General features: G+C 48.9%; 1 protein-coding gene across 5 annotated transcripts in view; it reads left to right on the top strand.

Moving 5' to 3' along the window:
- STK32C (serine/threonine kinase 32C) overlaps positions 1–27,681 on the top strand; it is a 70,647-nt gene that overhangs the window by 25,289 nt on the left and 17,677 nt on the right. For 4 of the 5 annotated variants that reach the window (XM_068399048.1, XM_068399045.1, XM_068399044.1 and 1 more), the window contains exon 2: positions 7,778–7,833. The exons of the other annotated variant lie outside the window; for it this stretch is intronic. In XM_068399048.1, coding sequence (XP_068255149.1) covers positions 7,778–7,833 — 56 coding nt within the window. The remainder of the gene's footprint in view (positions 1–7,777; positions 7,834–27,681) is intronic. 5 annotated transcript variants of the gene reach the window in all.

The following is a 27,681-nucleotide window of genomic DNA, read 5'->3' as shown; positions in this document are numbered from 1 at the left end:
TGCATTTAATTGGGAAATGTGTAAAAACAGAAAATGAAATGTGCCAGCAAAATTTTTCTTTAAATGTCATGTTAAAATCTGTTTATTTTGGAGGTATGTAGGTAATGAAAAAGAAAAGAAAGTAAACCACAACCTGCTCCCCCCGCCAAGGCAGGTGAAAAACCCTCATGGCCGAGGGTGGAGATGGTTGGACTCCAGGTGGGGGGAGATTTTCCAAGTGGAGGTAGCGGTGTTGGAAAACTAGGGTCGTTGGAGGGCGACCAAGCTGGTGAAGGGTCTGGAGGGTCTGACTTGCGAGGAACGGCTGAGGGAGCTGGGGGTGTTTAGCCTGGAGAAGAGGAGGCTCAGAGGTGACCTTAGTGCAGTCTACAACTACGTGAAGGGAGGTTGTAGCGCAGTGGGAGTCGACCTCTTCTCCCAGGCAACCAGCGATAGGACAAGAGGACACAGCCTCAAGCTTGGCCAGGGGAGGTTCAGGTTGGCCATTAGGAAGCATTTCTTCTCAGCAAGGGTCATTAGCCATTGGAAGGGGCTGCCCAGGGAGGTGGTGGAGTCACCATCTCTGGAGGGGTTTAAGAAAAGCCTGGACATGGCACTTAGTGCCCTGGTCTAATTGCCATGGTGGTGTCAGGGCAATGGTTGGACTCGATGATCCCAGAGGGCTCTTCCAACCTCATTGATTCTGTGATTCTGTGTGGTTATCGTTAAAGCTTTGCTCACGGTCTGTGGGAACACCAGGCAAAAGTTGGGCTGTTAATTTTGCTGCTTGGTGCAGTTTATTAAAAACGTGGAGTCAGGGCACACTGTGCAGACGGTGGGTTCAGCGTGCTGGAGCAGCGCGAGAAATGCAGACGGTTTAAATTTGGCCCATCCAGAAATGGAAACTGTCGGAGGGGGAGCACATGGAGTGTGTGTTAGCTCTTCTACGGGATGAGGGTGACCTATTTCTGTAAGTCATTTTCGGCTGCCAGCTTGAGGCAATGAAAATGTATTTTCTGAACGGTGAATAATTTAGCGACTTTAAAGTGATTAACGTGGAGAAGCAGCTGTAACGTGAGAGGCAGCGTGCTTTCAGAGCCAGATACGCTCCTGAGCGGGAGGGCAGCATGAACCCTCTGCATCCTCCAGATTCCATGAATTCACTCAGAGAAGGTTCAGGTGAGGTTCAGGCGTGTGCTCATCCTCAGGACAAAGGTGCGTTGGAGACCTGAGGATCTGAAGCAGTTTGTGGTGTCAGACCCTCAAAGGTGGCTTTGTCGCTGTTCGACTTTTAAGTTGTGGGTTGAAATGATTTAAAGAATTAACTTTTCATTGAATGGTTTCCCTTGTACAGTCAGAACCACAGGGTGAGCTAAGTTCATGACAATAAGCAGACACTATTTCTGATATAAAACATGTATTTATTTCACTGCAAGTTCGGGACACTGAATGAAACTATTACTGTGGCATAAATGTGAAAAACATCTGTCCTTGTTATATGAGACAGGCCTGAAAAATGGGTAATGCTTTAAAACCGTGCCAGAAAGCCACAGCTCATCCTGCTCTTAATCCATTTAAGGTATGTTTTATTGGCATATGCAGCGCAAAGCTCTAACAGCAGTGGTGGAACACCGAGCCCAACAGCTCAGTACAGACTAAGGGGCCGGCACCGCTGTCACTGCCGTGATTTCTAGAAATTTCAAACAAGGCAATTAAGTTTGGCTGAGGGAATTGCTTCCCCGCAGGGCAGTAAAAGCTGGCATTAATTATTTTCATGGTTGTTGTTATAAGAGAACCCCAGAAAAGCTTCCTGCTGTGTATACCCAGGAGTGAGGTAAACCGCAGCAGCTTGCAGGTCCCTGGGATGTATTATAATACAAGGAGGTCCTCAGGTGACAAAACTTGGATTAGGGTATTTTTAATTCTTGGCTTCCTTTCCCTAACAATCGTAATGAGGACTCTGTACCCGGTGCAAAGTTTCAGGCTGGTGTGGCTGCGGTGCCAAGGTGACTTTTAGAAGAAAATAGTTAAGGGAGGATTTGTCTGAACGGGCTGCAGTGACATAAAAACTTTCTTGCTGGCTGCGTAAAAAGCCTTTCTCTGGAGTTATGTTTAAAGACGTGGAATGATGAACTGGGGTCCCGTGAGACTAGGCATGCACCCCCATAAAGGGAAAAAAAAATCCTGCCTCCAAGGAATTCCTAATTACGTTGCTTTATTAGACTTCTAGAAGATCCATCTCTTTCATATATCTTTTAGAATTTAATTGGAGATGGTTCTTGAACTTCTACATCCCCAATTTATTACAAACTTTTTAAACACTTCCTTCTTTTCCTCTTCCTTGCGCTTTCTGCTTCATCACGAGTCCCCTGTGGACTTGGGGCCTTTCTGAAGTTAGGAGCTGCCTTCTCATGCAACTTGGAGGATTGGAGCTTACTATAATGGCAGTAAGTTTCTTCCTGGAAACAGCGTAAATCTTTACTGGCTGGATTTTGTTTCTGATTACTAAAGGTTTCTGCATCCTCCTGTGAGAATTCCTTGGTTGTATTTAAACTGGCGTTGCTCAGCAGACCTCACCGCTAGCCCCGAACACAATACAACCTAAATATTTCATAAGGCACCTGAAGTCACCCATTTATCATTTATAACATACGTTGCAAAAGCATGAAGTAACATTTAGCAGATGTTTATTGCTAATGTTAGCTACTATAAACATGTGCTATAAAGACTTTTTTTGGTAAATCAATTTTAGTTACTTGAAATAAAATTTTTGGAGCCGTAGAAGTGAGGGGAAAAAAAAGCAACAAAAGCACTAAAGGCCAGAGTGCATATCCAGTGTCAGCTCGATAAAAGGTGGAAGCTGAAGTTGGTACTTAATGAGGTTTATTTTCTAATGCAAAATGCTGTGCCTGAAGGGAAGGAACGTGGTAGTGCATTGTAATGGTCATTGTCACCAGCTGGGTACAATCACAGAATCACAGAATCACAGAATCAATCAGGTTGGAAGAGCCCTCTGGGCTCATCGAGTCCAACCATTGCCCTGACACCACCATGGCAACTAGACCAGGGCACTAAGTGCCATGTCCAGGCTTTTCTTAAACCCCTCCAGAGATGGTGACTCCACCACCTCCCTGGGCAGCCCCTTCCAATGGCTAATGACCCTTGCTCAGAAGAAATGCTTCCTGATGTCCAACCTGAACTTCCCCTGGAGAAGCTTGAGGCTGTGTCCTCTTGTCCTATCACAACGTACCTGCCTGGCCCGTTAGACACGGGCTGTCTGTGTTGGGTTCCTGGAGAAGGGGAGCGACGCTGCCTCATGGATTTAATGTCATGTTTAGCACTCAGTTAATATATACGCTGTGCTTGAAGAGTTTGTGTATCACCTTTGCTCTTTCTCCACCCAAGGTTGCTTTTTTTTCCCCATTTTTTTTTTCCATCCGTGGTCAAAAATACTAACAGAAGATAGGAAAACTGGAAAAATCTCATCTTTCCTTCACTATATAATCAGCAAAGCTAATCCAGACTATCTGTGGTGCTCAAAGAGCTCCCACAGCTGTCAGCTCTCTGCTGCTAGGGCCTGGGTCTGAGGCCGGGTGGCGAGGGCTCCCTGAGCTCGTTGGCGAAGCAGCAGATGAAGGTAACACGCTTGCACTCGGTTGGAAGGGTTCCTGGCCAATGCAAGCAGTGTTTTTGCGCTAATTAGGAATGGTTTCTGGCCAATGCAAACATTATTGTACCCAATATCAATAACCCAGTCTTCCTAAAATGACTTTGTGGCAGCTTTGCATGGTATGTTTGGTTCCTTACAGAGTCACAGACATTAATTTTTAATCATACAACAACTCACTGTTTTTACACAACTTCAAAGTTGCTTCCTAATAGTATGTTTGAATCTTTAGTTTCTAAAGGGCTTCATTTATAGCACTGGGCTTGCATTATACCTTTAATTTCTTTCATTATCTACCAGCATTCCCTGAATTCCTGCGTAGTTAATGCTCACTTGAGTTCCCTGTCAGTCACAGAATACTGTATTGCCATTTTGCTCACCCATGTAATCTTCTCTGTGGATATGAACAGGCAAAACAGATCAGCCCAGGATGTTGGAGACCACACATACTGCCTGGGCTTTTTCCAGTGACACCAAGGAGAGCAGTGGCTCCTTGTGCCGTGTGGAGCCTTCCAGTTACAAAGCTGGATGCCCTGCGTTTGAGGGGCACCAGGCTTGGGGATGGCTGCTGCGATGAGGTGGTGGAGTCACCATCTCTGGAGGGGTTTAAGAAAAGCCTGGACATGGCACTTAGTGCCATGGTCTAGTTGCCATGGTGGTGTCAGGGCAGTGGTTGGTCTCGATGATCCCAGAGGGCTCTTCCAACCTGCTTTGCAGACGTGGCCTTTCCTTTCTGGCTGGCATCGATGGGTGCCACCACTTTTAAGTCTAAGCTGTAACTCTCTCTTCTGTCAGCTGAAACTCCTGGCGCTTTGTGGCAGCAAACTTGTGGTTACTGTGGCCACGTATTAATGTTTCTACATCAATTACCGTGGTGCTTTCTTCCAAAGCTAGATTGCAGTAATATAATAGGTAGACAAATGCTATTAATTATGCCAACAGACAGAAATGCATTGATAGAGAAAGATGATCGTGCTGTACCGGGCCTACAAATCCGCTATTGCAAGACTCAAAGAAGAGTTTCTTAGCTTTTTAGCGTTGTAGAGAGTCATTCTTGGAGTTAAAGCTTCCCTGTTTTTATTGATGGAGCTGGAAAACATGCAGATAAATAGTGAAAAGTTGACTCGATCCTTAAAACGTGATTTTTAACTTTCTGTTTTCCCCAGATCTGAGGATATTGGATACTGGGTTTGCTAACAGCATCCATTGTTTTCCTACTGTTGGACATTAATACTAGGTCCTGATGTTGAACCCTCACTGGGTGTCCACTGTGTATCTGAAGCTTTGTGGTAGTTTTGTCTTGCCATACGCTCAGATATCTTGTAAATAAATGCAGAATAAACAGCAAAAATAATGAAAACATTCATAATTTTAAGATAGTATAGAAAAAAACCCTCATTGTTTCGCCTCTTACATTGAGTCATACTCGTCCTTCTGTATAAAGAATTTTTGCAGAGAAACATGTTCTTCATTCTCTTTATGTCACTGGAAAATAGAAGCTGTGCATCCAGTCTGCTGTAGCACACAGTACATTTTGTGACTGCAATGAGATCTTAATTATAGAGATGTCAGCGCAGCACCTGGCGCTCCCTTGTGAAGGGGGCTGGACTGGGCTGCGTGAGGTTTGGTGGGGTCCAACAGGCGCGTGAAACCCTGCTGTCGGCTTTTCATGCCTCACGGGGGACTGAGAACAAAACCACGCTGAACTAAGCAAATCCAGGTCACGGCGTTTATCTTTATTTGTGGTTCATGGTTTGTCACTTCATGCCAGGGAGAGTCGGGAAGAGGCATGTCTCTCTCGTGGCAAACACCAATGTCTTATGTCCAGCAGTTCCACTGCCCTGTGAAGGTGCTATATCGATAACGAGCTGTTGGAGGAGGCAATAGGAACAATTAGCGTAGTTTTTCCACGAGGAGCTGACAAAACACCCGTTGGGGCACCGCAACACGACAGATGGCACTGGATTGTGGCGTGACCAACAATCAGCGTCCTTGCGCCGTGGTGCCGCGCTCCCTTGCATTGTACGTTGCAGATGGTTTTGGAGTAGAGTAGGACAGGATAGACTGTTTCGGTTGGAAGGGTCCTACAATGATCACCTAGTCCAACTGCCTGACTGTTTCAGGGCTGACCAAGATAAAGCATGTTGGTAAGGGCATTGTCCAAGTGCCTCTTAAACACTGACAGGCTTGGGGCATTGACCACCTCTCTGGGAAGCCTCTCCCAGGGTTTGACCACCCTCTTGGTAAAGAGATGCTTTCTAAAGCATCCCAGGCTTTCAGGTCCCTCTCCCCTCTCGCGGGTTCCTCCGGTTCAACCTCAAGCCAAAACCATTCCTGTACTTACAGATTGTGGCTGTCAGGACTGTGCCACGCTGCGAAGTGGTGGGTGAGCGTGGTCCTGTGAGCAGGCACCAGCTGCCACCTCCCGCTGGCTGGGAGCGTGTGCCATGAAATCCTCCGCTGGCACCTGCCACTCGCGCTTGTACCAGTCACCCCCAAATCACCAGCTCCTCTAGCTGCGGGTGAAAGACATCTTTCTCGTGTCAGCTCGCAGAAAGGGGAGTCTCTGGAGCATACGTAATTGTTGCAGGCAGGTTCAGGATTTCTATTTTGGGGATAATCACGTATTCTGTAGTGATACGGTGTCATTTTTAGAAACCCAGTGTGTTGCGCACAAAAAGCAACGTGCTGCTACTATGATTTGCTTCCTCAAATGTTGAGATTTGCTTTTTCTTTGACGGGTTTGCTTAGTAACTCCTGAAGAAAATAATGAAACGGAAAAAAACCAGTCAGTGCCTGTTCATCTGACATCATCTGAGCTTCTAATCAGCAAACTGCGTATTTAATTTATTAACAGTGACATCTTTGCTGATAAGTTCAAGGGCCTGGTGAATATTTATATCTAGATGTGTTTCTTGACTAGAGCATGCTTTCTAGATCAGTCGTAGCCATGGATACATGGAAATGACACTTGTGGTTCTGTTTGCTCAGCGGCAATGATTTTTTACACAATATTCCAAACATTATAATAAGGAATTGTCAAAAACTGCCCTCCTGGAGGGATCGCAGATCACGAGCGCTTGCATGTGGGTTAATTGCCAAGAAAATGCCGTGCTTTAGAGGTGCTCCCTGTAGCTGGGTATTTCTTAGTGACTGATGTTCAATTAATGGATTTGCTTGCATGTGGGAAAAATGGGATCCGTTGCCCCAAGTACAGCTTACAGCCCCTGCAGCACCTCGGACGAGCCAGCCACTGGCTCCAGGCGTTACCCGCGTCCTTGCCAACATCTTATGGCTTCTTGGCCCAAGACCGTCCAGTCCTGCTCAAAGGAAGCCGTTAGCCCAGGGAGAAGGGGAGTGGTGAGGAGCTGACACACCGCCCCTGAGCTGAGCCTTCCCTCCTGGTTTCCCCACGCGCTCTCTCGTGGAGTCTCCAGGAGCATCCCGGGGGAGGAGACGGTGCATCTGCCCTTCGGCGTTGCTTACGGAGTGGGCGGAGATACGTGGTAGGAGCTGGCCCAGACTCTGTTTTCGGTTTCATTTGGCAAAGTTTTCCGAGTTCTCCCGCAGAAAATGTCCCGCAGAAGCGACAATAACAATATTTTGGATACAAGCCTAGCACAGAAGGGTAATAGGAACTCCACGGGCATGCGTGGGCTTTTGATTCATCCTCAGAGATGACAGATGTGCATTTATTTAAGATCTGGGAGTGGGACTCGGAATATTTATAGTGAATTCTTTGCTCCCACTCTTCCTGTGTGATTTGGGTCTCTGCTGTCAGTCAAACATGGGTTCAGTCCTCCCTGCTGACCAGCTCATGCATCACTCACGCTGCCAACCCCCAAGCCCGTGCCAAGCATTTCTCTTTGTCCAGCCCTCGGGGCTTTCTGGGGAGGCAGTGCCGAGGGTCCCTTTGCACAGCCAGGGTCTCGTGGTGGAGCCACCTTCAAGCAGGTAAAAGAGACTGTTGAAAGAAAAACAGCGGCTGTCCTGCGTCTTCCCCGGGAGGTGGTGACTGCTAATAAAAGCTTGACCAATGCTCTTTAGTTGTCTCCTTGTCTTCCTTATAAATATCAGCTCTTTGCAGTAAAGCATTTACAAATTTAAATTCTTTTTTTCTTTACCTTGTAGTGAACTTTGACCACTTCCAGATTCTCCGGGCCATTGGGAAGGGAAGCTTTGGCAAGGTAGGCTTGAACGCTCGGTCTTGAGTTTGCTTGTCTGTTTTTTTCAGGTGCCTGCTGTTATGTACGTAGGGTTTATGGAACAGTAAAGGTGCTGGATTTATTGTCGGATGATGGCTGCTGAGTAAACACAGGAAAAAACGTGTTCAGGAAAATACCTTGTTGCCATTTGGCATTGCTTTAATTCTTGGCATTGCTTTACTTCTTGGCATCTTGGTGAAACAGGTGTATTTTAAATTACCAGCACATTTGTGACCATTTCTTGGCAAATAGTCATGATGTTTTCTGTTTCCTGAGAGGGTTTGTAGGTTGTGAAGGGGGGCAGTGAGTCAGGAAGGTGTTGGGAGTTGTTCTGGGTGATTGACTGAGCTGGTATGATGTGGCCAGGAGGGTTCTCTGAAGCCCTGGGCTCTTTCCCCCTTCAGAAATGAGTGATGCTGAAGAGTTTTTGTTGTTTATTTTTAAGAAGTCTTTTTGCCAAGCGTGTGGGAAAAGGTGGGAGGTGGTGATCAAAAAGCTGGATAGCTGTGGGAATCAGTTACTGCTTGATTTCCTAGTTTTATTCCTTTTTCATTCCCTTTTTCACTGACTCTCACTCAGTGTAGATACCTGCTGCTTCTGTCACGGCATTTTACACCGTTGGTTGCACTGCAGGCACGAGTTCGGTGTGTCTGTGTGTATGCACGTGCGTCTGGCCTTGCACACACCCAAGACTTCACTGCTTGGGTGCTGTTCTGTGGGTGCTTTGTCACCTGCATGTCACTGCACCAACAGGAGTTTAGCCGAGACGTCTGGACGCGGTGGGCAGGAGCTGTAGGAGCGATAACCCTGGTGAGCAGCCTGACCTGCTGCATTCAGTGCTCAGGAGCTTTGTTGGGATGCTTGGAAATCTTGCAAAAGCAGAAACTTCTCAGGAGATCTTTTCAGAAAGATCCCCTTCTCAGCAAGGGTCATTAGCCATTGGAAGGGGCTGCCCAGGGAGGTGGTGGAGTCACCATCTCTGGAGGGGTTTAAGAAAAGCCTGGACATGGCACTTAGTGCCCTGGTCTAGTTGCCATGGTGGTGTCAGGGCAATGGTTGGACTCGATGATCCCAGAGGGCTCTTCCAGCCTGGTTGATTCTGTGGTTCTGTGATTCTGTATCTATTGCCTGTGCTGGCCTCCTTGGGGCACAATCTACCCACGTGAATTCCCGCCTGGCTTCGGTGCAAGTCCACAGGGGATCCGGGCTAATGAAAATGTAACACTGAGTAGTGGGCAGGCGGGGAGAGGGTGGTTTTAAGTAGTCACCCATATTTGCAGCCAAGTCTCTCGAGCAAGAGGAGGTGGAAGCTGGCAGCAGAGCTGTGTCAGGTTTCTGAGGTTGTATTAGACGATGGAGAATGATTAAATACAAGCTCAGATCCTTCCTTAGGGTTGCTGTAAAGGTAAACCAAAAGGCAGAGGAAAGTGTCCCCAGATGCTCCTGGTGAGAACAGGAGCTCTCAGGGTCTTGTGACTCCTGCTCATTGTCAAAGACTAAAACCCAACTCAAAATCTTACTAAAAAATAGCAGCTAACATTTTTTTCAAGCTCATAGAAGACTCATGCTTCCACATGTAAACTTTCCAGAGAAAAGAGGTTTTATTCTGTTGAGCAGCAGCACTTGGTGCTGGAAAATTAATTCCACTCAGAACATGAAAAGGAGAAAAAAATATTCTTGTCCCAGGGCAGGACCTTTATGGCTTTGAAGAGAGCTACTCCTCAGGGCTGCTTCCTTTTCTGTCGGTGTTAAAGAAAGGCTAAGTCTAGCACGTAGCAGTCTATCAGGCATCAGAATTGTATATACACTTTCAACCAAATGCTGAAATGATTCATCTGTCATCTTTCTGGATAATTATGTCAATATGCTAAATTTCCTTTGATACGGGGAAAAGCTTTTTACATTTACAAAGTCATTTACAGCTTGCATTTAATTACGGAAAATATAGAACTACCTACCCGCAAACCCTTATTTGAAATTTATGAGTAATTTAGTTGCTTTGGTTGATTTAAGCATTTATGTGCCAGCGTTCAGGAAGGTATTTAGGAGCTAGTGTCCCGTCCATCTCAAAACGGGTGACCTGTGAGATGTGTGACGCCGTGTGATCTCGCAGTGATGGGACTGAGGAGGCATCAACCCGCTGGGTAGCTCTGGGCAAGGCATTTGCCAGTTTGTTTCCTAGAGATGGGTTAGATCATCTTTAAGATACTATTAATCAAATGAAGGTCATGCTCAATTCTGTGTTTACTCAAATTAGCAAATGTGTAATGTTTTCCATACATACTAGAGGCAATATGACTTGATTTTCAGTACTTTAATAGGAGCGTTGTGTTTCTGCTGTAGCACGGACTCCTTTCTTGAGGCGTTGCTCAGGTTTTAGCTGGTCCGTGGCCATCACCCAGGAGAGGATGTCCAGCATGTGATGCAGTTTGTGACCCCCTGCTTTAATGGGAAACGTGCTGCAAGTTTCATTATGCTTCACGAGAGACGTGATGAGACCTGGGAGCCTCAGAAGGCTTTGGTGGTATTGCAGGTATCCTGATGTCTCCCCTCTTAAAAACAGACCTCTCTTGGCTTGAGTCTCTGTCTGCTGGAAGCGGGAGGCAGCCAAGGGAGCGTTCGCCCCTCTATCCCTCCTCCCCCCTGGGCTTCCCACTCGATTCCCCCTCGAATCACCCACCGCCACCTTTCCCAAGGGATAACGAACCGGACGGGGGTGATGGAGATTCATTATCTTCACTTTGCTGCTGTGGAGAAATAAAAACACCTCTGCAGTCCTTCAGCACGGATTTATGCCTGTGCTGTTGGAAATAGGGGATCAAGCCAGGGGATGGGGGCTGGAATGAGCACCAACGTGAAATTAAATTTTCCAGAGAGAAGAAATGCGTCTGGAGGTGGGTGGGCGCAGGCGGGCAGCCCGCAGGGTCTGCGGGGCCTTGCTTTCATTTCTCTCCTTTTTCTGGTGTTTTTTTTTTGTTTTTTTCTTCTTCTTTCTTCTTCTTCTTCTTCTTCTTCTTCTTCTTCTTCTTCTTCTTCTTCTTCTTCTTCTTCTTCTTCTTTCTTCTTCTTCTTCTGCTGCTTCTGCTTCTTCTTCTTCTGCTGCTTCTGCTTCTGCTGCTTCTGCTTCTGCTTCTTCTGCTTCTTCTGCTTCTGCTTCTTCTGCTTCTGCTTCTTCTGCTTCTGCTGCTTCTTCTGCTGCTTCTTCTGCTGCTTCTTCTGCTGCTTCTTCTGCTGCTTCTGCTTCTGCTGCTTCTGCTTCTGCTGCTTCTGCTTCTGCTGCTTCTGCTTCTGCTGCTGCTTCTGCTTCTGCTGCTTCTTCTGCTTCTGCTGCTTCTGCTGCTTCTTCTGCTGATTCTTCTTCTGCTGCTTCTGCTTCTGCTTCTTCTGCTTCTTCTTCTGCTTCTTCTGCTTCTTCTTCTGCTTCTTCTTCTGCTTCTTCTTCTGCTTCTTCTTCTGTATTTTGAGGCTGGGGTGCTGGGGGGGTCCTGCTCCCCAGGGGGCTTCTCACAGGCCCTGCCAAAGACAGCTCGCTCGCAGCGTGGTTTGCTTTGCAAAAGTGCTTCAGCTTCATGAATTTGTTGCTTTAATAATTCCCGCGGCCTGAAGCTGGGTATAGAAAGGCTTTAATCCATTTTCAAAGGGGCATAAATGCCCCCCCAGTAGATATACCATAAATAAAATTCCCTTCAAGTCTATTCTCAAGTGAATCCCTCTTTGATATCAACACAAGCTTGATTCTTTGTCTTTTTTTTTTTTTCCAGCTTTATAAATGTTGGATTTTTCCCCAAAAAGATAGGCTGGAAATCTAATCTTTGATATTAATAATCTTTGACTTTTTGTGCTGGGGGGCACATCTGCCCAAATCTCTCCTCTGGCAGTGACTGTGACTGGGTGCGTGAGGAAGCACAGAGCACATGGAGGGTGACTCTCCCTCTGATACAACCTCCTGGGTCGTATTTAGTGATTTATTTTTTTCTTTCTTGGACGTTGCTAACCTGTAAGCGTGTCATCGGTAAAAGCTGCAGGAGAAAGAATGGCAAAGGATGAGAAGCCGACATGATGGTGTGGTCCAGCCCTACCTTGCTGTCCAGCTCTCAGGTTGTGGGGCAGGAGCAGTGAAATCACAGAGCAGAAAACGCTGCTGAATGATCTGGAGTGAGCGATGACTTCAGCTGGAAGGGGGCCTGGGGGGACCTGTTTGGGGTTACTGGAGGACCAGGCTTCGTAAGACTGATTTATAGTAAAAGCTGCCCACTGCCGTTATTATTGTATACCCAGTGCCTTATTAACATTTGCATTAGAAGCTGCCTGGGGTTTATTTCAGCCCCCGTCGTTCCCTGTGGATGAGTCACGGCGGCGTGGGACGGGAGGTGGGACGGGAGGTGGGACCCGTGCTCCTGCCAGCAGCTGTGGCCAGGAAAGCGGCATCAGGGAGCGGAGGGTGGAAGCACCCTCCTCCACCCAAAAACCTGCTGATGGCCCCCGGGCCACCCCTGCAGACTTCTACGCACGAGAGGGGACTTGCCCCTGTGCAGAGGGGTACGGTCCCCTGCGGAGGGTCACACACAAACAGCAGCTCCCGGGAGCTGGCTGCTGAGTGAGATGGCTTTGCTTTGTGTGCCAGGCTCGCCCCTCGCTCAGACAGTTTCTCAGCTTGCCACTCAGACGGGCTCCAGCCCTCCCGAGTCCTCAAACCTGCTGGTTCCTGGTCGTCGGGAGGCACGGGGGGAAACTTGATGGTTGCAAGCGGTGGCAATGGAATGTGACACTATTCGCAGGCACTAACCCTGAGCCTCTCCACACCTCGCCTGGAGTTTTGCCATTTTCTCTCGTCGAGTCGTCTTTTGCCATCAAAGTGCACCAACACCGAGAGGATCCAGTGCCTCGGTGCCAGAACAAAGCTCCTCTCTGCTGACTTACACACAGCAGCGGTGCCTGGTTTGGTGTGATGGATTCGTGAGGATTCCCTGGTGTCTAATAATGCAGGTTAATTAATGATGGTGCCTTTCCCTCCTTCTGGAGCTCTGTCTTTTCTGTTGCTCACAAAGCTGAGAGAAACTTTTACTTCCAAGCTGTTTTTTTTTCCCCCCCCATGTATTTTTTCCTTCCCCTACTGCCTCTGAACTGTACAAAAAGAAGAAAAAAGGAAACATGAAATATAAAAAGTTTAAAGTTTTTTATGATTTTATATAAATGGGGTTTTTTAATTTTTAAAAAAGCTGGCATGAAATGAAAGGCCCTGCCCCTTCCCCGGCCCTGCAGTCACCCAGCGACGGCACGTACGCTGCTCTCCCACTGCAGCGTGCAGAAAGGTCGTCAGTGGGAGGAAGCCGAGACAGCAAACCCGTAATACATCTTCTACATGACATGTTTGGGTAAAGACTATGAAGCGCTTGTTTGCTACAAGGAGTACGATGATGCAGAGCCATTACAGCTCCCAGGAGGCCACAGCTCAGGCCTGTGAGCGGGGGGCATGAAGCCACGCTTCCTCAGGGGCATTTCTCTGTCCTCCACGAAATGCCCCGTCAGAGCCCCACGGGTGTCTGCAGCTGCCCAAAATGAGTGGCGGTGAAGTCCCTATGGACGGGAATGTCCAGCGTGTTCTCATGTGCCCTTTTAAAAACAAGATGTTTTTCCAGTTACTTGTGGCTATTGCAGGCGTGTGTTTAGTCATTGCTGTTATTAAATTCTTTGCTGTGAGGGTGGTGAGAGCCTGGCCCAGGTTGCCCAGAGCAGCTGTGGCTGCCCCCTCCCTGGCAGTGTTCAAGGCCAGGTTGGATGGGGCTTGGAGCAACCTGGTCTGGTGGAAGGTGTCCCTGCCCGTGGCAGGGGGTTGGAACTGGATGGGCTTTAAGGTCCCTTCCAACCCAAACCAGTCTGTGATTCTATGATTTCCCCAGCTATCCCTCTGACAATTTAGAGCTGCAGGCCAGACCCTCTAGGCCATCCCTCTGCCATATTCTTTGCCTGCTTTTCCTTTACCATGTTATCTCTGCCTGGACCTGGTTGGACCTTTAGCTCTTGTTTGCGGTCTCCTCCTGCCCAACAAAACCCATACTGTGTGTCGTGGGTCTGAAGGTAGCACAGTGTTCGATTTTCAGTCCCTGCTATCACTCCTGTTCCACTATTTGCGCAACAGCCTGTAAAGACCAGAGGAGGCATTGCAAGGGGAGCTGCACGAGGCGCCTCGGAGGCTGCCCGACCCTCCGTTGGTGCTCGGAGCACTCGGACAGGGAAGCCCGTGGTCCTCGTGGCAGGTGTGATCAACAGGGCCGGCCTGATTACGGGGTAAGGAGGCAGAGGGGTAAAGGGCTCTGAGGGGAGGGGGAGATGTTGCAGCATGGGAGAGCTCCGGGCTCCGCAGGAGACTCTCACAAGAAAAACTGGGAGTAGGAAAGGGCAGAGCTGGGTTACGTGGCTACGAGGAAACCTAACCCAAATGCATTACTGAATTTCATAAACTATCGTCCATCTGTGAGGACAAAGAGCAGAACATTTTGGCACTGGAGGTGGGGTCTTTACCTGCCCTCTGCCAGCCGCGCAGCCAACACCAGTCTGCTGGTCTAATAGTCTTATTTTTAAAGTAAAAAAAAAAAGGTGCCCTGCTTTGCTACTGTTAATTATCAGTTTCTCAATGGCTTAAATATGATCAGCTTTTTGCTGTTTTTGTTCTGACAAGCCATCATACTGCACACGCCCACAAGCTGGTTAGCTGAACCAAGAGCATGGGGTGTTTCAGCATCAGATGCAGGATTTGGCAACAATAAAATTGAAGCTACATTGGACATCAGAATCATCTACAGATCCTTAGAAGCTGCAGCTTATGAGTTTGGGATGTTCTGTTAATGCTCATAGTTGGACAATCCAATCACAAGCCACTTAATGTCATAAATGATAAGGAGCAATGTCCTCTGTTCTTATGAAATTACAAATATATCAGCATGATACAGCAAATATTCCCTAAGCGCTTTTATAATAGTTTATTAAAGTGAATATTCTCTGGGTTTACCCGGAGCATTACGGGGGTACCTGTTTTGTTACTCTAGGCAGCACCATAATTCAGTGATGTTTGCAGAAGGAGACTTTCTGCTTTCCTTCACATTATATATTTCTTCTTGTGGGTTGGATCAGCATTCAAACAAGTCTGAAGTTCATGATGTCCTGCTGAAGTGCCTGTGCACTGCTTAAAAACAAATCTGTGTCTCACAGTAATTGTACAGACATAAATCCAGAGAAGCTGTGCTGGGTACTTCTGGTTTTTCCGTGGTGAGTACAGAAGCTGCCCACAAGCCAGTCACAGGCAATTGAGATTTTCTGTGGCTCAGCAATGAAGAAAAAAATGGAACATGAGAAATAGAAGCAGAAACTGATGCAGCTGGTGTGCAGTTAACAATAGAAACTATTGTTGTAATGACAGATTTGATGTAATGATGCCACAGTCCGAGAGAGTTCTCGCCTGCGTGGTGCACCAGACGTCAGCGCAGCACCTGGGTTAGACCTGCCACGGGACAGAAACTGCTCGTGAGCCCGGCTTACCAGGAGCTGTCTTTCCCATTGATGAGCACATGATGTGCTTTTATTCCTCCCAATTTTCCTGCCTGCCTTTCTCCTCTGAAGGTGCCTCTTGTACAGTCTTTTAAGGATTAAGTAGTGGTTTGCCTTGTTTCCCAGATGAACCGTGGTGATGGACTCTGGAGAGAGGCAAAAAGGGGATGTGGAAAAAGTTGTTCTTGTGGCATAGACCTTCAGAGGTGGATCAGAAGGGTTGTGTGGAGGGTTGGGTGTTTCATGGGACAAGGTCGGGGAGACCATGAGAGTGCATTTCTTGTTACTTCTGCCTGGGCTGGAGTCTTCTCCCTCCCGTGACCACCGTACTGCCCAGCGTCTGGCTGCCCCGAGCTGCACACCAGCCAGCCGAGTCCACAGACACCTCTGTGTCGGTTTTATTTACAATTGCAAATATGCTTTTCGAGTGTTTTAGACTTTTTTTATTCTTATTGACCTGTCGCTGTTGCGCTAAACTATATCTTTTCTGTATGATCAGGAATTCTGCCTCCCTCAGGAAAACACTCCGGACTGTAAGCAGATGAGATTTTTTTAAAGGAAGAAAAGAAAGTAACATATTTATGAAACAGAAGTCTTTTGTGTCTCTGCTTTTCACTCTCACCTCCCGTTTAGTTACTATTTATGTACAAAATCCATCAAGAATCCTTCTGTCAATGTTGTTCCCTCACAGAGTTGCAGTAAGGTTGTTGTGCTATATTATTACTTTCGATCTAAAAACTCTTTTTAAAAGTAAGTGCTAAAAATTCCTCTAAATAAAGGGTGAATAAATAATAAACTTGTGAAATAGTGCCCTACGCATGCTCATTGCAGAGGTCCATGCGTCGTGCTGCATCCCGAGGCTCTCAGGTCTGCTCTGCTTTATGCCCTTGGTAGGGAAATGCATTCAAATGCAAACTTAAAGGTGGACGGTTGCATGAGATGATAAAACTAGATTTTAGCCCCCTGCTATTATCTTTTGGCTTATCAAAGAAAATAAGATATGCAGGGTTGTTCCTGGGCGGAGTGCTCCAACTGGAGACCTTTCTCAGCAGCAACTTCTCCTCTGGGCGATGCCCCTGGGAGTGAGGCAGGATTTAAGCCGTGGTCCAGCCCTGCTGCTCAGCGCAGCAATGAGCTCGAGTATCGATCTGCCCCTTCCCGATGCCACATGCCATTACTCCAGCGAGCAGCGTTTGCTACGAAATCGATCTGCTTGCCATGGGTCGTGCAGGGCTGGCCCGGGTGGCTGCTGGCTCCTCTGGGCGGCCAGGCTGAAGTCCCAGCGCTGGCTCAGCGCAGTAAGTGCTGTCTGATGTTCATGGAGACATGTGTGATGGTGGGCCACCTGAGCCATGGTGAATGACTCAGCAGCATTAGTAAGTGGAGCGTGAAAGCTCCGTAGATGCCTAATGGGAGAGATGCAGTAGGAAGAGCCTCGTCTCTGCTGTTGAGTGCTTGAAGCACGTTTATTCGTTTTGGTAATACAATATAATTCAGTGCTGTTGGGTAGGTTTGACAGAAAGATGTGTGAAGCAATGCTGTGGCTCCTGGGGAACAGGCTGGAGGCAGCCCCTTGTCTGCTGGTGACCCATCTGCTCGGGCTCAGCTGGTGGGGTGGCCGCAGTGACGGAGGAAGGAGACCAGCCAGGAGGAGTGGGAGGTTTGTCCATGTCCAGGCACACACACAGCCCCTGTGCCCCCCATCTGGAAGGGACCTCCATCTCCCCAGCCTCTACAGCTGTCACTTTCAGGAGACTCAGCTCTCTCCAGCCAGCCGTGACAGAAATCGATTGCTAGAAGAATTGCAAGAGATTCCTTGTGGAGAAGGGACTCGGTATATTTTGTACCTTGAGTTCCTGCACGTGTGGAGGTCGATGCTGCAGTTGGAGGAGACATCTCCTTGAGGAGCTGCCATAACATTCTTGCTTTTTCTAAAGGAAAGGTCAACAATGGTCACAATGAAATTCATCAGTAGAGTTGTGCTGGGCATGCTACGTTGGTCTTAACCACAAATTATCATTAATCCTCTCCCTTCCAAGACGATATTTTCTCACTGACACTTCTGCTGTTTGTATACTGTGATAGTTCCTTAGTATGGTCGCTGTTGGTGTCCCTCCAAATGCTTTGTGTGGAGTGTTGGGCGCGTAGGGCAAAGGGAAGATAAAGCTACGTTTGGTCAGGTCCTACAAGGTCTAGGTTTGAACGGCCCTTTTTCCCAAGGGAAAGATACTGGGGATTTTAATGCAGTGTTGAAAAGCAAATCTGAACAGAGGGACTATAATCTGGCCAGACTTCCATCCAGCCAAGGTACTGACTTTACACCTGGAGAGGGGTGCTGTGGTTGATGGAGGAATTAATGCTGTGTGCAACACGCACAGTATGTGCACAGAGGTACTTGCTGTCAAGTAGCAAGTGTTTACAGTTACTCTGGTTTCTGACTGACAGACCCAACAGCTGATGTTGAAGTCTGGGAGGTTTTCACAGCTCTGGCATATTCGCTGTTTTTAGTGAACAGAAGTGAGCTTTGCTTACCTTTGTGTTGGGAGTCACTTCACAATTTGGTGGCATCTTAGGTACAAGCGGCTGCGGTGTGAGAGCTCTTACGGTTTCTTTGCCATACTTTGGCCCTGGTGCTGAAAAACAAGGTCTTACAGCACAGAGGACCTTCAGTGAGGAGATGTCTACCAGAGCAGATCCCTTTGTAGCAGTTTGGCGATGAAGCAAGCTTCTACCAATGAAAAATCAAGCACTTGGCTGCAAGTGGCATTAAATTCCTCCTGAGGGTTTTTGCACTGTGAAACACGAGCATCCCCTTCTTTCTTAGTTGAAAAGTTATACCTGTATTTATTTACTTCAGCACAGAATGGGAACTTTGGTGCCTGGGAGGCACGTAGTGGCAGCAGCACAGAGGCGAAGACGTTCGGTCACATCGCTCTCAATGCCATTGCACTTCAAGATGAGTGATGAGGTTTTTCGCAATAGCACCGTGAGTGTTCTTGCCTTGGGATCAGGAAAAGCTTCAACATTCATTTACGTTCAGAGATTAAATAAAGGCCTCCATTCTTCATTGGAAATTATTAGATTTCTCTCTGTTCCCAAGTTTCATCAAATACATAACTAAAAAAATGGTTTTGTCTGCTTCTTCGACCAGCGTATAAAACATCACAGGGTGTAATCATGGCCGTAATGACTCCAAATACAAGACTTAACTCAAAACGTTCCTCAACCATAGGAACATGTACTTTCCACAAGAAGACTTGTTACCTGTAGCTGCATACAGGGGTGCAGATCCTTGTGTAAATCCGTGGAGTGCTTCTGAGCTGGAGTAAACGGTGGATCCAGGTTTGGATCCATCCAAAAGGCAGGAAGAAGACGGGTCATGGTGTCTTCAGGGATTTCTGCAGGTTGGTCTGATTTTTCATGATTCTTCTTTAAGTATTAAAATATTTTGTTTCTTGGGTTTATACGCTGTCACTAGTTTTTCCTTGTTTATTGGGATTAATGTCTTTCAGGAGGTGAAATCTGCACGTTTTTTGGAGCTGCAAGTCACGTAATCACCCATATCCAAAACTCGATTATAGAAACATCTGCTTAATGTCTGGCGAGATGTTATTTTCTCAGCGTGACATTAAAAGGGAGTGCTTAATCCCAACCACCTAGAATGGCTTTAAATCATAGGATTCAGGGCATGTAGATAACATTCTGCACCCCCCTCGTGAATTCTTGCAGGAAAATTGGAAAATATTCCGTGGTAGATGCCAGCTAGAGATGCCAGTCAGGAGAGTTTCTCCTGACGTAGTGTCAGTGTGCTGTTTCTGTGCCATTTGTGTCAACACCAAGACAGAAATAAGGTTGATTCTGAAAAAAAAATGAAGTAGGTGCAAGCCTAGTTTTGGGTGTGTTTTGAGCACGCTCCCAGCTGTACCCATGAGCTGGGCTTTGCTGTCCTGGCACGCAGAGGGCTGGCCACGCTCGTGGGTGGTACAAACCCATACGGGTCTGGGGAGCCTCGAGGAGGTCTGTGATGAGGACATGAACACGTTCTTGAGGTGTTACTGGTATGTGGTGCGCTGAGGTGTGATCTGGAGCGGCAGTTTTCATTGTAGGTCAGGAGAGGTTTTCGTCTCCAGCATAAGCCACTGAGAAAGGGGTTTTTAATGGAAGTGTTAACACGACCTGAGAACACCGACACGCTTGCTGGGAATAAAAGTTTCCTCAGCTCCTGTTACAACTTGGCTGTAGCAAACGGCAGTGCTGAATTAAAGAGATTTTAATCATTTATGGTGTTCTGACAAACCAGTCCTTCATCGGTCTTGTGATAAAGCGTAGCTTTTCAGCAGGGAAAAAGGAAAGGCGTAAGACGACATGAAAAATGTCTTAAGGAGTGAACCGTGGCAAGGCGTTCGGAATAGAAAACAGAATCAGCTCGTCAGGACGTGCAGGCAGATTTGTTGAGCTGGTAACCACAGCACGGCTCCTGGGGGTTGCAGTAATTTTCCATTCGCTGTGACTTTGCACCTTTTAATTTGCTTTATACCCGGGCAGATAGGTTCTGGTTTTGACCTTTGCATCTGAAGGGGAGGCCGTGTTATTAAAATACGCGCTGTTATTCTTAGAGATGTAGCTGTGAAGTGGCCCCAACTGCCTGGAAGCGTTAATCACAGAAATGCTGCTGCAGTGCTGGGTGTCTCTGGGGGCCGGTGCCCGTGCCCGGGTGCAGCCCCGCGGGTGTGCGCAGCATGGGCCCCTCCATGGAGGGTGGAGATGGGCCGTACGGAGCTGGCGTGCCCGCTGCTGTGCCCGTCGGGAGCCCAAAGACAGGGGGTGTTTGCAGAAGGCAGCGGAGTAGCAGCAGTAGGTGCCTGTTTGCACCATGTGTCCCCCGGTCTGTGAGCGTCAGCATCACAGCTAACCGTGTCCTGGGCTGCATCCCCAGCAGCGTGGCCAGCAGGGCGAGGGAGGGGATTCTGCCCCTCTGCTCCGCTCTCGGGAGACGCCCCTGCAGTGCTGCGTCCAGCTGTGGGGCCCAACAGAAGGACACGGAGCTGTTGGAGCGAGTCCAGAGGAGGCCACGGAGATTCTCCGAGGGCTGGAGCCCCTCTGCTCTGGAGACAGGCTGAGAGAGCTGGGGCTGTTCAGCCTGGGGAAGAGAAGGCTCCGGGGAGACCTTCTAGCACCTTCCAGTGCCTGAAGGGGCTACAGGAAAAATGGAGAGGGGCTTTTTACAAGGGCGTGGAGTGACAGCTTGAGGGGGAACGGTTTTAAACTGAAAGAGGGGAGACTGAGATGAGATCTGAGGAAGAAATTCTTTGCTGTGAGGGTGGTGAGACCCTGGCCCAGGCTGCCCAGAGAAGCTGTGGCTGCCCCCTCCCTGGCAGTGTTCAAGGCCAGGTTGGATGGGGCTGGGAGCAACCTGGTCTGGTGGAAGGTGTCCCTGCCTGTGGCAGGGGGCTGGGACTGGATGGGCTTTAAGGTCCCTCCCAGCCCAAACCAGTCTGTGATTCTGTGATTCTATGATCTCACCTGGACCGGTTGTGGAAGCAGGTCAGAGCAGCGACGTGAGTGTCACACCTGGGAGCACCCGTTGTTTTGAGGACCACAACCAGCTGATCGAAGGGGAAAGGGCTGGGGCTGAAGACCCCAGGAACCCCCACCGAGGAGCACCCAAATGCGGGGAGGCTTTGCCATGCCAACCTTCGGCCCGATCCGGTCCAGAGGCACGGCTGAAAGATGGGGAGGTGTGGGGAGGCGGAGGAGCGATGTCACCACGGCCAGCAGCCACCCGCCTTGGTGTCACCGAGCCTGGTCCATCAGCGGGGCACAGCGCAGCTTGGCGCCGGCACCAGAGCTGCAGGTGCCCCATTCTGTTAAACGGGGCTTTGTGTGCTCGAGATAATGGTTGGGGAAAACACTGCCAGGGACAAAGCTGGTCCCCGAACGAAGTTCTGGTTAAATAAGCTGCATAATCAAGCAATGAAGGTTTTTAATTGCTTCAAAGTATGTTTTTATTCAGGATCAGACAGTATTATAGTAACGCGTCCCCGCTGAGCGTGGGGTGAGCGTCACGGGTAAGTTGTGTGTAACCCTGCGGTCCTCCTCCCAGCATCATGGGTAAGTTGTGTGTAACTCTATTGTCCTGCTCCCAGCGTCACGGGTAAGTTGTGTGTAACTCTGTGGTCCTCCTCCCAGCATCATGGGTAAGTTGTGTGTAACTCTGCGGTCCTGCTCCCAGCGTGACGGGTGTTGGGAGAGGAGAACGTCTGCAGAACCGGGCAGTGGTGTCATGTGCCCAGGACCCGGCTGCCAGGTCATTGCTTTTGTCAGAGTCAGCACGACTGTTGGCTTTTTGAGGATGCTTTTGATTAGGTAAATCTGATTTGATAAATTTGAGGTGATTTTTTGGCGGAGGTTGTCAGCATTTCACACCTGGTACTGCCCGTATCTCACGTGCTTTTATGGCTTTGTAGGACGTGCTGTTTTCTGTGGGTTGTCACAAAGCAGTAGCTGGGACATGGACTGGCCTGTGGAAAGTAGGTAGATGCTTCCAGCAGAGCTTCATCCAGCTGCTCACCGTGGTTCATGTGCTTAATGAACCCCTGATATTTTAATTGTATCTCAGCAAATACACCTGGGAGGCAGCTTTAAGCTTTGCTATCTTGGCTATGCCTAAAAAAAATAAAAAGCTGATTAGCTGGTTTTATCCTTAACGTTTGTGAGAAATGTAGAACAAGTTAATATTATCTTTTTAATTACAAGTGTTACGCAGATGCTAATTACCAGGCAAAGATTGTATTTCAATTACCACCAGTGCCATCATAGTACAAAGTGGATACGAAGATTGCTTTTAAGTGACAGGGTAGCTGGTGTGGCCTCCTGCGCACCGTGACACCGCGGCCATGTCCAGCGCCTTCGTTTCTCTTCAGAATAGCACGATCCCTGTTTGTCACTTTCCTGATAGCAGCTGAGAGTGGATTTTAATTTTTTTAATATAATTAGTGAGGTTCTGGCTTCAGCTCTTGGTGCAGAACCGCCCTCAAACGGCGAAGCAGAGGGGCCCCGGAGGCGCGGGTGGCTGGAGGCCCCTGCTTTGTGGTCTCTATTTGCTCAACAAACTCACTCTAGTTTGCAAGAAACCACTAAGCACAATCTTCTTGCTCTTCTCTGCAAGGAGGAACTGGCTGTCCCTGGTTTTGCAGCCTGTCTGCGAAGGCTCACACCCTCACTGGGCGCCTGCGGGTGGTTTCCAGCTGTACTGGAGTGACTGGTGTTTAACCCAGACGTTCCCTGGGGTTGGAGTGCTCTTAGCAGAGGTGCAGCCACCACATGCTCACGTGGCTCTATCACAAATTACCAGCTCTTTCTCTTTTTCTCCTCATTTCTGCTGTAACATTTAGTGATCAAAACTGAACTCAGTTCCCCACAAAGGCTTGAGCTGTGTGTGCATCGTGGTCAGTGCCTCCTTATTGCTTCTGGTCCTTCAGAAGGAAGAACTTCCAGCTCTTCCTGCTCCAGAAGCTGCACATCTCCCCTTTCCTCGACATCCTTCCCGAGGCTACTGCCATGGTGTCCCCTGTAGTGGAGACTCTTTTCTCCCAGCAGTCCCAAAGCCTACGGACGCTGTTGACTGCCACAGGCAGTTTTACGTTCATGCTTTACATTTCAAGCTTCAACCTTGCAAGTGAAATGGTGGCTATATAGGTACTGGGGGAAACGGGGAGGGATTTGGCCCCGGTAGCCTGAGAGGGGTGAATGACCCCCGCTGGTGGTCCCACCAGGGTCCTCCCCGGCTCCAGCCTGCGTCTTGGTGGGGCCTGGCGCTGGGACATCGTGCTGGTGGCCCCGGCAAGTGTGGCAACTGCTGGGTCTCCCTGACCTTGCGCAGCAGAAGCACTGTGGGCTGGACTGGGTGTTGTCCAACACTTCACATCTTCTGTGCTGCTGTTGTCAGCCACGGGCAGTGCCTGGTCCTAGGCCACCAGCGCAGGAGGTGGTTGGCGTCGGTGGGGACTGATAGTTCCTTTGTAAAAGCTTAGGGCCAGATTCAGGTTGTGCTTTTGCTCATGATAATTCCTCATGACTTCATCGGGGCTGGCTTATTTCTGAGACCTGAAAACTGCTGCTCCGGGTGGTTAATGGTTGGAGAGCGCTGCTGGGATCAAATCAGCACTGCCGGAGGGATCAATGTGTCATCCCAGAGTCACAGCGCTTCCAAAATGACCACAGAATCACAGAATCACAGAATCAACCAGGTTGGCAGAGCCCTCTGGGCTCATCGAGTCCAACCATTGCCCTGACACCACCGTGTCAACTAGACCATGGCACTAAGTGCCATGTCCAGGCTTTTCTTAAACCCCTCCAGAGATAGTGACTCCACCACCTCCCTGGGCAGCCCCTTCCAATGTCTAATGACACTTTCTGAGAAGAAATGCTTCCTAATGTCCAACATGACCCTCCCCTGGTGAAACTTGAGGCTGTGTCCTCTTGTCCTATCGCTGGTTGCCTGGGAGAAGAGGCCGACTCCCACTCCGCTACAACCTCCCTTCAGGTAGTTGTAGACCACTTACATCTGCAGTGCTCTTCATCTCTGGAGAATGGGAAATACAGAGGCTTTTTAACCATTTCAACATCTAACTGGAGTGTTGTGGGTTTTCCACGTTGGGAGCCCAGACGTAAGTACCCAAGGGAAGTCAGCAGGAGCTGGAGGAGAAGTCAATACCTGTGGGCAAGGGTCAACCCCTCCAAATAAGCATTTCTGTAAGCTAGAGCAACGTTCGGCCGTGGCTCACTGTTGTGTAGGATTAAGGTGTTTGGTGTTGGTGCGTAGTGCCTGCTAATGCCAAGCTTTGACTGTCCCAAAACCAAAGTGAAATCCAGCTTTGTATACTGAAACTTCCCGATGGCTCTCAGCTGAAGTCAACAGCGTGTCTGTGTACGTGAGGATCTCAGCGCATCTGTCTCCTCTTCCAAAGGCAGAAGCTACAGAGAGATTCAAGAAGAAACCTCCTGCTCGCAGTTCAGAAGCCAAAGGAAGGTCTGGTGAGCCCAGCTGTGGGTATTTGCATCCCATGTGATGGTAACGTCCTGCGGAGGACAGGATTGTGCCTGCCTTCATTTAAGATGACATCTGCATTTGCAGAAGGGAAAAATAATCTTTGTGCAGCCAAGATCAAGCAATCTCTGGTGTTTATCAGCTCCGCAGATCCTGCCCAGAATGCAAACTACTTGCTTTTGTTTGAGCCCAGACAAATTGTGCTGCCCTTTATAATTAGTTTGTGATAAGGCAGGACATGCTATTAAATGATTAGATGACCTTTCATCTGAGCGGGGATTTCAGCCCGTTGGATTCCTTCAGAGTCAGCAGGAAAAACATTATTGGACTTCTAGAGAAGGAAAGGCAAAGCCTGCCTGAGAGAGAGCGAGTTGGACTGAAAAGTGTACGGAGCAGCGAAAATTCAGACAATTGGGGAAAGTGTCCTGAATTAACAAGAACAAAAAAAAGTCCAAAAAGGACATAATGTCCGAGTCCCCTGGACACAGAAAGCACCCAGCTCCCAGCTCTCTATTTCCACGGCAGCTTACACCACAGTTGGGTGGAAAATAGAAATAACTCTTGTAAGCAACAGCTCAATGAGTGATGCCGAGGCATGAGAAGCCAAATAATTCCTGGCAGGTTACAGACATTGTTTCTGCTTTTGGTGCTTAATCCACGGCATGTCGGAGAGTGCTTTGATCCTGCAGAATAAGGTTTATGCTGAGGCTTTATCCTAAAGTCAGGTTTGTGTGAGAGTGTAAATGGAGCGTATGCTTCCTACCAAGTGAGCAAGGTTCCTCCCTGCAAACCACAGCCGTGCTGTGGGTGGGAGTAGAAGACAAACCGGTCAAAAGTGTAAGTAAGTCCCTCAGTTACGTTCCACTTATTTAGTCCCAATATTTTTTTTTTTTCTTTCTTTTCATTTGTCAACCTTAAGTTGTGGTCTGCATGGAAGTCAAACGACGTCAGGCTGACTCCTTGACTGAGGTGTTGGAGCGAGTCCAGAGGAGGGCGACCAAGCTGGTGAAGAGTCTGGAGGGTCTGACCTACGAGGAGCGGCTGAGGGAGCTGGGGGTGTTTAGCCTGGAGAAGAGGAGGCTCAGAGGTGACCTTAGTGCAGTCTACAACTACCTGAAGGGAGGTTGTAGCGCAGTGGGAGTTGGCCTCTTCTCCCAGGCAACCAGCGATAGGACAAGAGGACACAGCCTCAAGCTTGGCCAGGGGAGGTTCAGTTTGGACATTAGGCAGCATTTCTTCTCAGCAAGGGTCATTAGCCATTGGAAGGGGCTGCCCAGGGAGGTGGTGGAGTCACCATCCCTGGAAGTGTTCAAGAAAAGCCTGGCCATGGCACTTAGTGCCCTGGTCTAGTTGCCATGGTGGTGTCAGGGCAATGGTTGGACTCGATGATCCCAGAGGGCTCTTCCAACCTCATTGATTCTGGGATTCTGTGATTCTGCTCTGGCTGATGAAACAAACTTTGTGCCCAAAGCGGAGAGGCAGCTCTGAACACTTCTGCTCACGTGCTGCGTGTTTAATGATAGCTCCTGCCTTAAAGAGAGGTGAGGAGTCAGTTCTCCCCACCCGTTCCTTTTTTAGCGTCACCTAGGTCAATGGTCCTCGTTAGTCCCCTCTAAATCAGCACAGTAGCTGGGGCTGTTGAGTGAAGACTGAGATTGTCCCAGATTCTGCTGAGGAGAAGCTGCCAGCTCTGGTGACAATACAGGCGTCGTCGTTGTCTGGGGCCCCGTGAAGGGAGGCTGAGCTGGGAGATGTTAAGTGCACATCTCATGTCCTGAATCGCAAATGCCGGCTCCAAACCCTTTATGCCTTTAATGCAATAAAAGCCAAGGCAGCTGGATACAAACCACTTGGCAGCAGCTGAATGTTCGGGGTATGTGGGACTCCATTAAATCTTTTATGTGCCATGTCTTGAGCACTACGCTGCCAGCTGATGCCTGCCTTCTGCTTCCCAAAGCTGGCAGCGCTACGTACAATTTTTTCTAATGGCTGTATTTAACCACTGAAAATGTCCTTTGTGCGGCGAGGGACCGCATTATGCAGCGTGAGGACAATGTAGTCTCTTCTGCTTTCTCGCGTTGCTTCGCATTGTAGATCGGCTTGGAAATGGAGTGAGATTCATTTACAAAACCACTCCGACTTGTTACCAAGTGGGTGTCTATTCCTTCCCCGGGAACAGGTGCATGGATGGAGAAGCACAAAAACGAAAAGATAGGTGCTGGGGCAGTGATGTTTCTGGGCGTGGGATGTATTTCTGTAACCAGGGGCATTTTACGAAGGGTTCCTGCCTGTGGCGGGGGACCGAAGCGTCCGAGCCTGGCTGGGCAGCACTGACACCAACGGCAGGAGGTTCAACAAGAACAGGTGCCGGGTCTTACACTTGGGCCACAACAACCCCATGCAGCCCTACAGGCTGGGGGAAGAGTGGTTAGAAAGAGCCCTGGGGGTGCTGATCGACAGCCGGCTAAACATGAGCCAGCAGTGTGCCCAGGTGGCCAAGAAGGCCAATGGCATCCTGGCCTCTGTTAGGAATAGTGTAGCCAGCCGGTCTGGGGAAGGGATCGTCCCTCTGTACTCGGCACTGGTGAGGGGCACCTTGAATCCTGTGTCCAGTTCTGGGCCCCGCACTTCAAGAAAGATGTTGAGGTGTTGGAGCAAGTCCAGAGGAGGGCGACCAAGCTGGTGAAGGGTCTGGAGGGTCTGACCTATGAGGAACGGCTGAGGGAGCTGGGGGTGTTTAGCCTGGAGAAGAGGAGGCTCAGAGGTGACCTTAGTGCAGTCTACAACTACCTGAAGGGAGGTTGTAGTGGAGTGGGAGTCGGCCTCTTCTCCCAGGCAACCAGCGCTTGGACAAGAGGACACAGCCTCAAGCTTGGCCAGGGGAGGTTCAGGTTGGACATTAGGAAGCATTTCTTCTCAGCAAGGGTCATTAGGCATTGGAAGGGGCTGCCCAGGGAGGTGGTGGAGTCACCATCTCTGGAGGGGTTTAAGAAAAGCCTGGACATGGCCCTTAGTGCCCTGGTCTAGTTGCCATGGTGGTGTCTGGGCAATGGTTGGACTCGATGATCCCAGAGGGCTCTTCCAACCTCATTGATTCTGTGACACCGGTCCTGACCTTGGGTCGCCTTGCATTAGATCCCTGCCAAGAGCTGCATTAATGTACACATTAACCATGGCTGGGGTGGTTATAGGGTACACACGGAGCACACCTGGGGTACCAGAGCCGCACCGTGGGG

This window comes from Nyctibius grandis, chromosome 4 (assembly GCF_013368605.1).
Source record: "Nyctibius grandis isolate bNycGra1 chromosome 4, bNycGra1.pri, whole genome shotgun sequence".
Classification (NCBI taxonomy): domain Eukaryota; kingdom Metazoa; phylum Chordata; class Aves; order Nyctibiiformes; family Nyctibiidae; genus Nyctibius; species Nyctibius grandis.
Note: the sequence above shows the minus strand (reverse complement) of the source record. Positions and strands in the feature narration are given on the sequence as shown.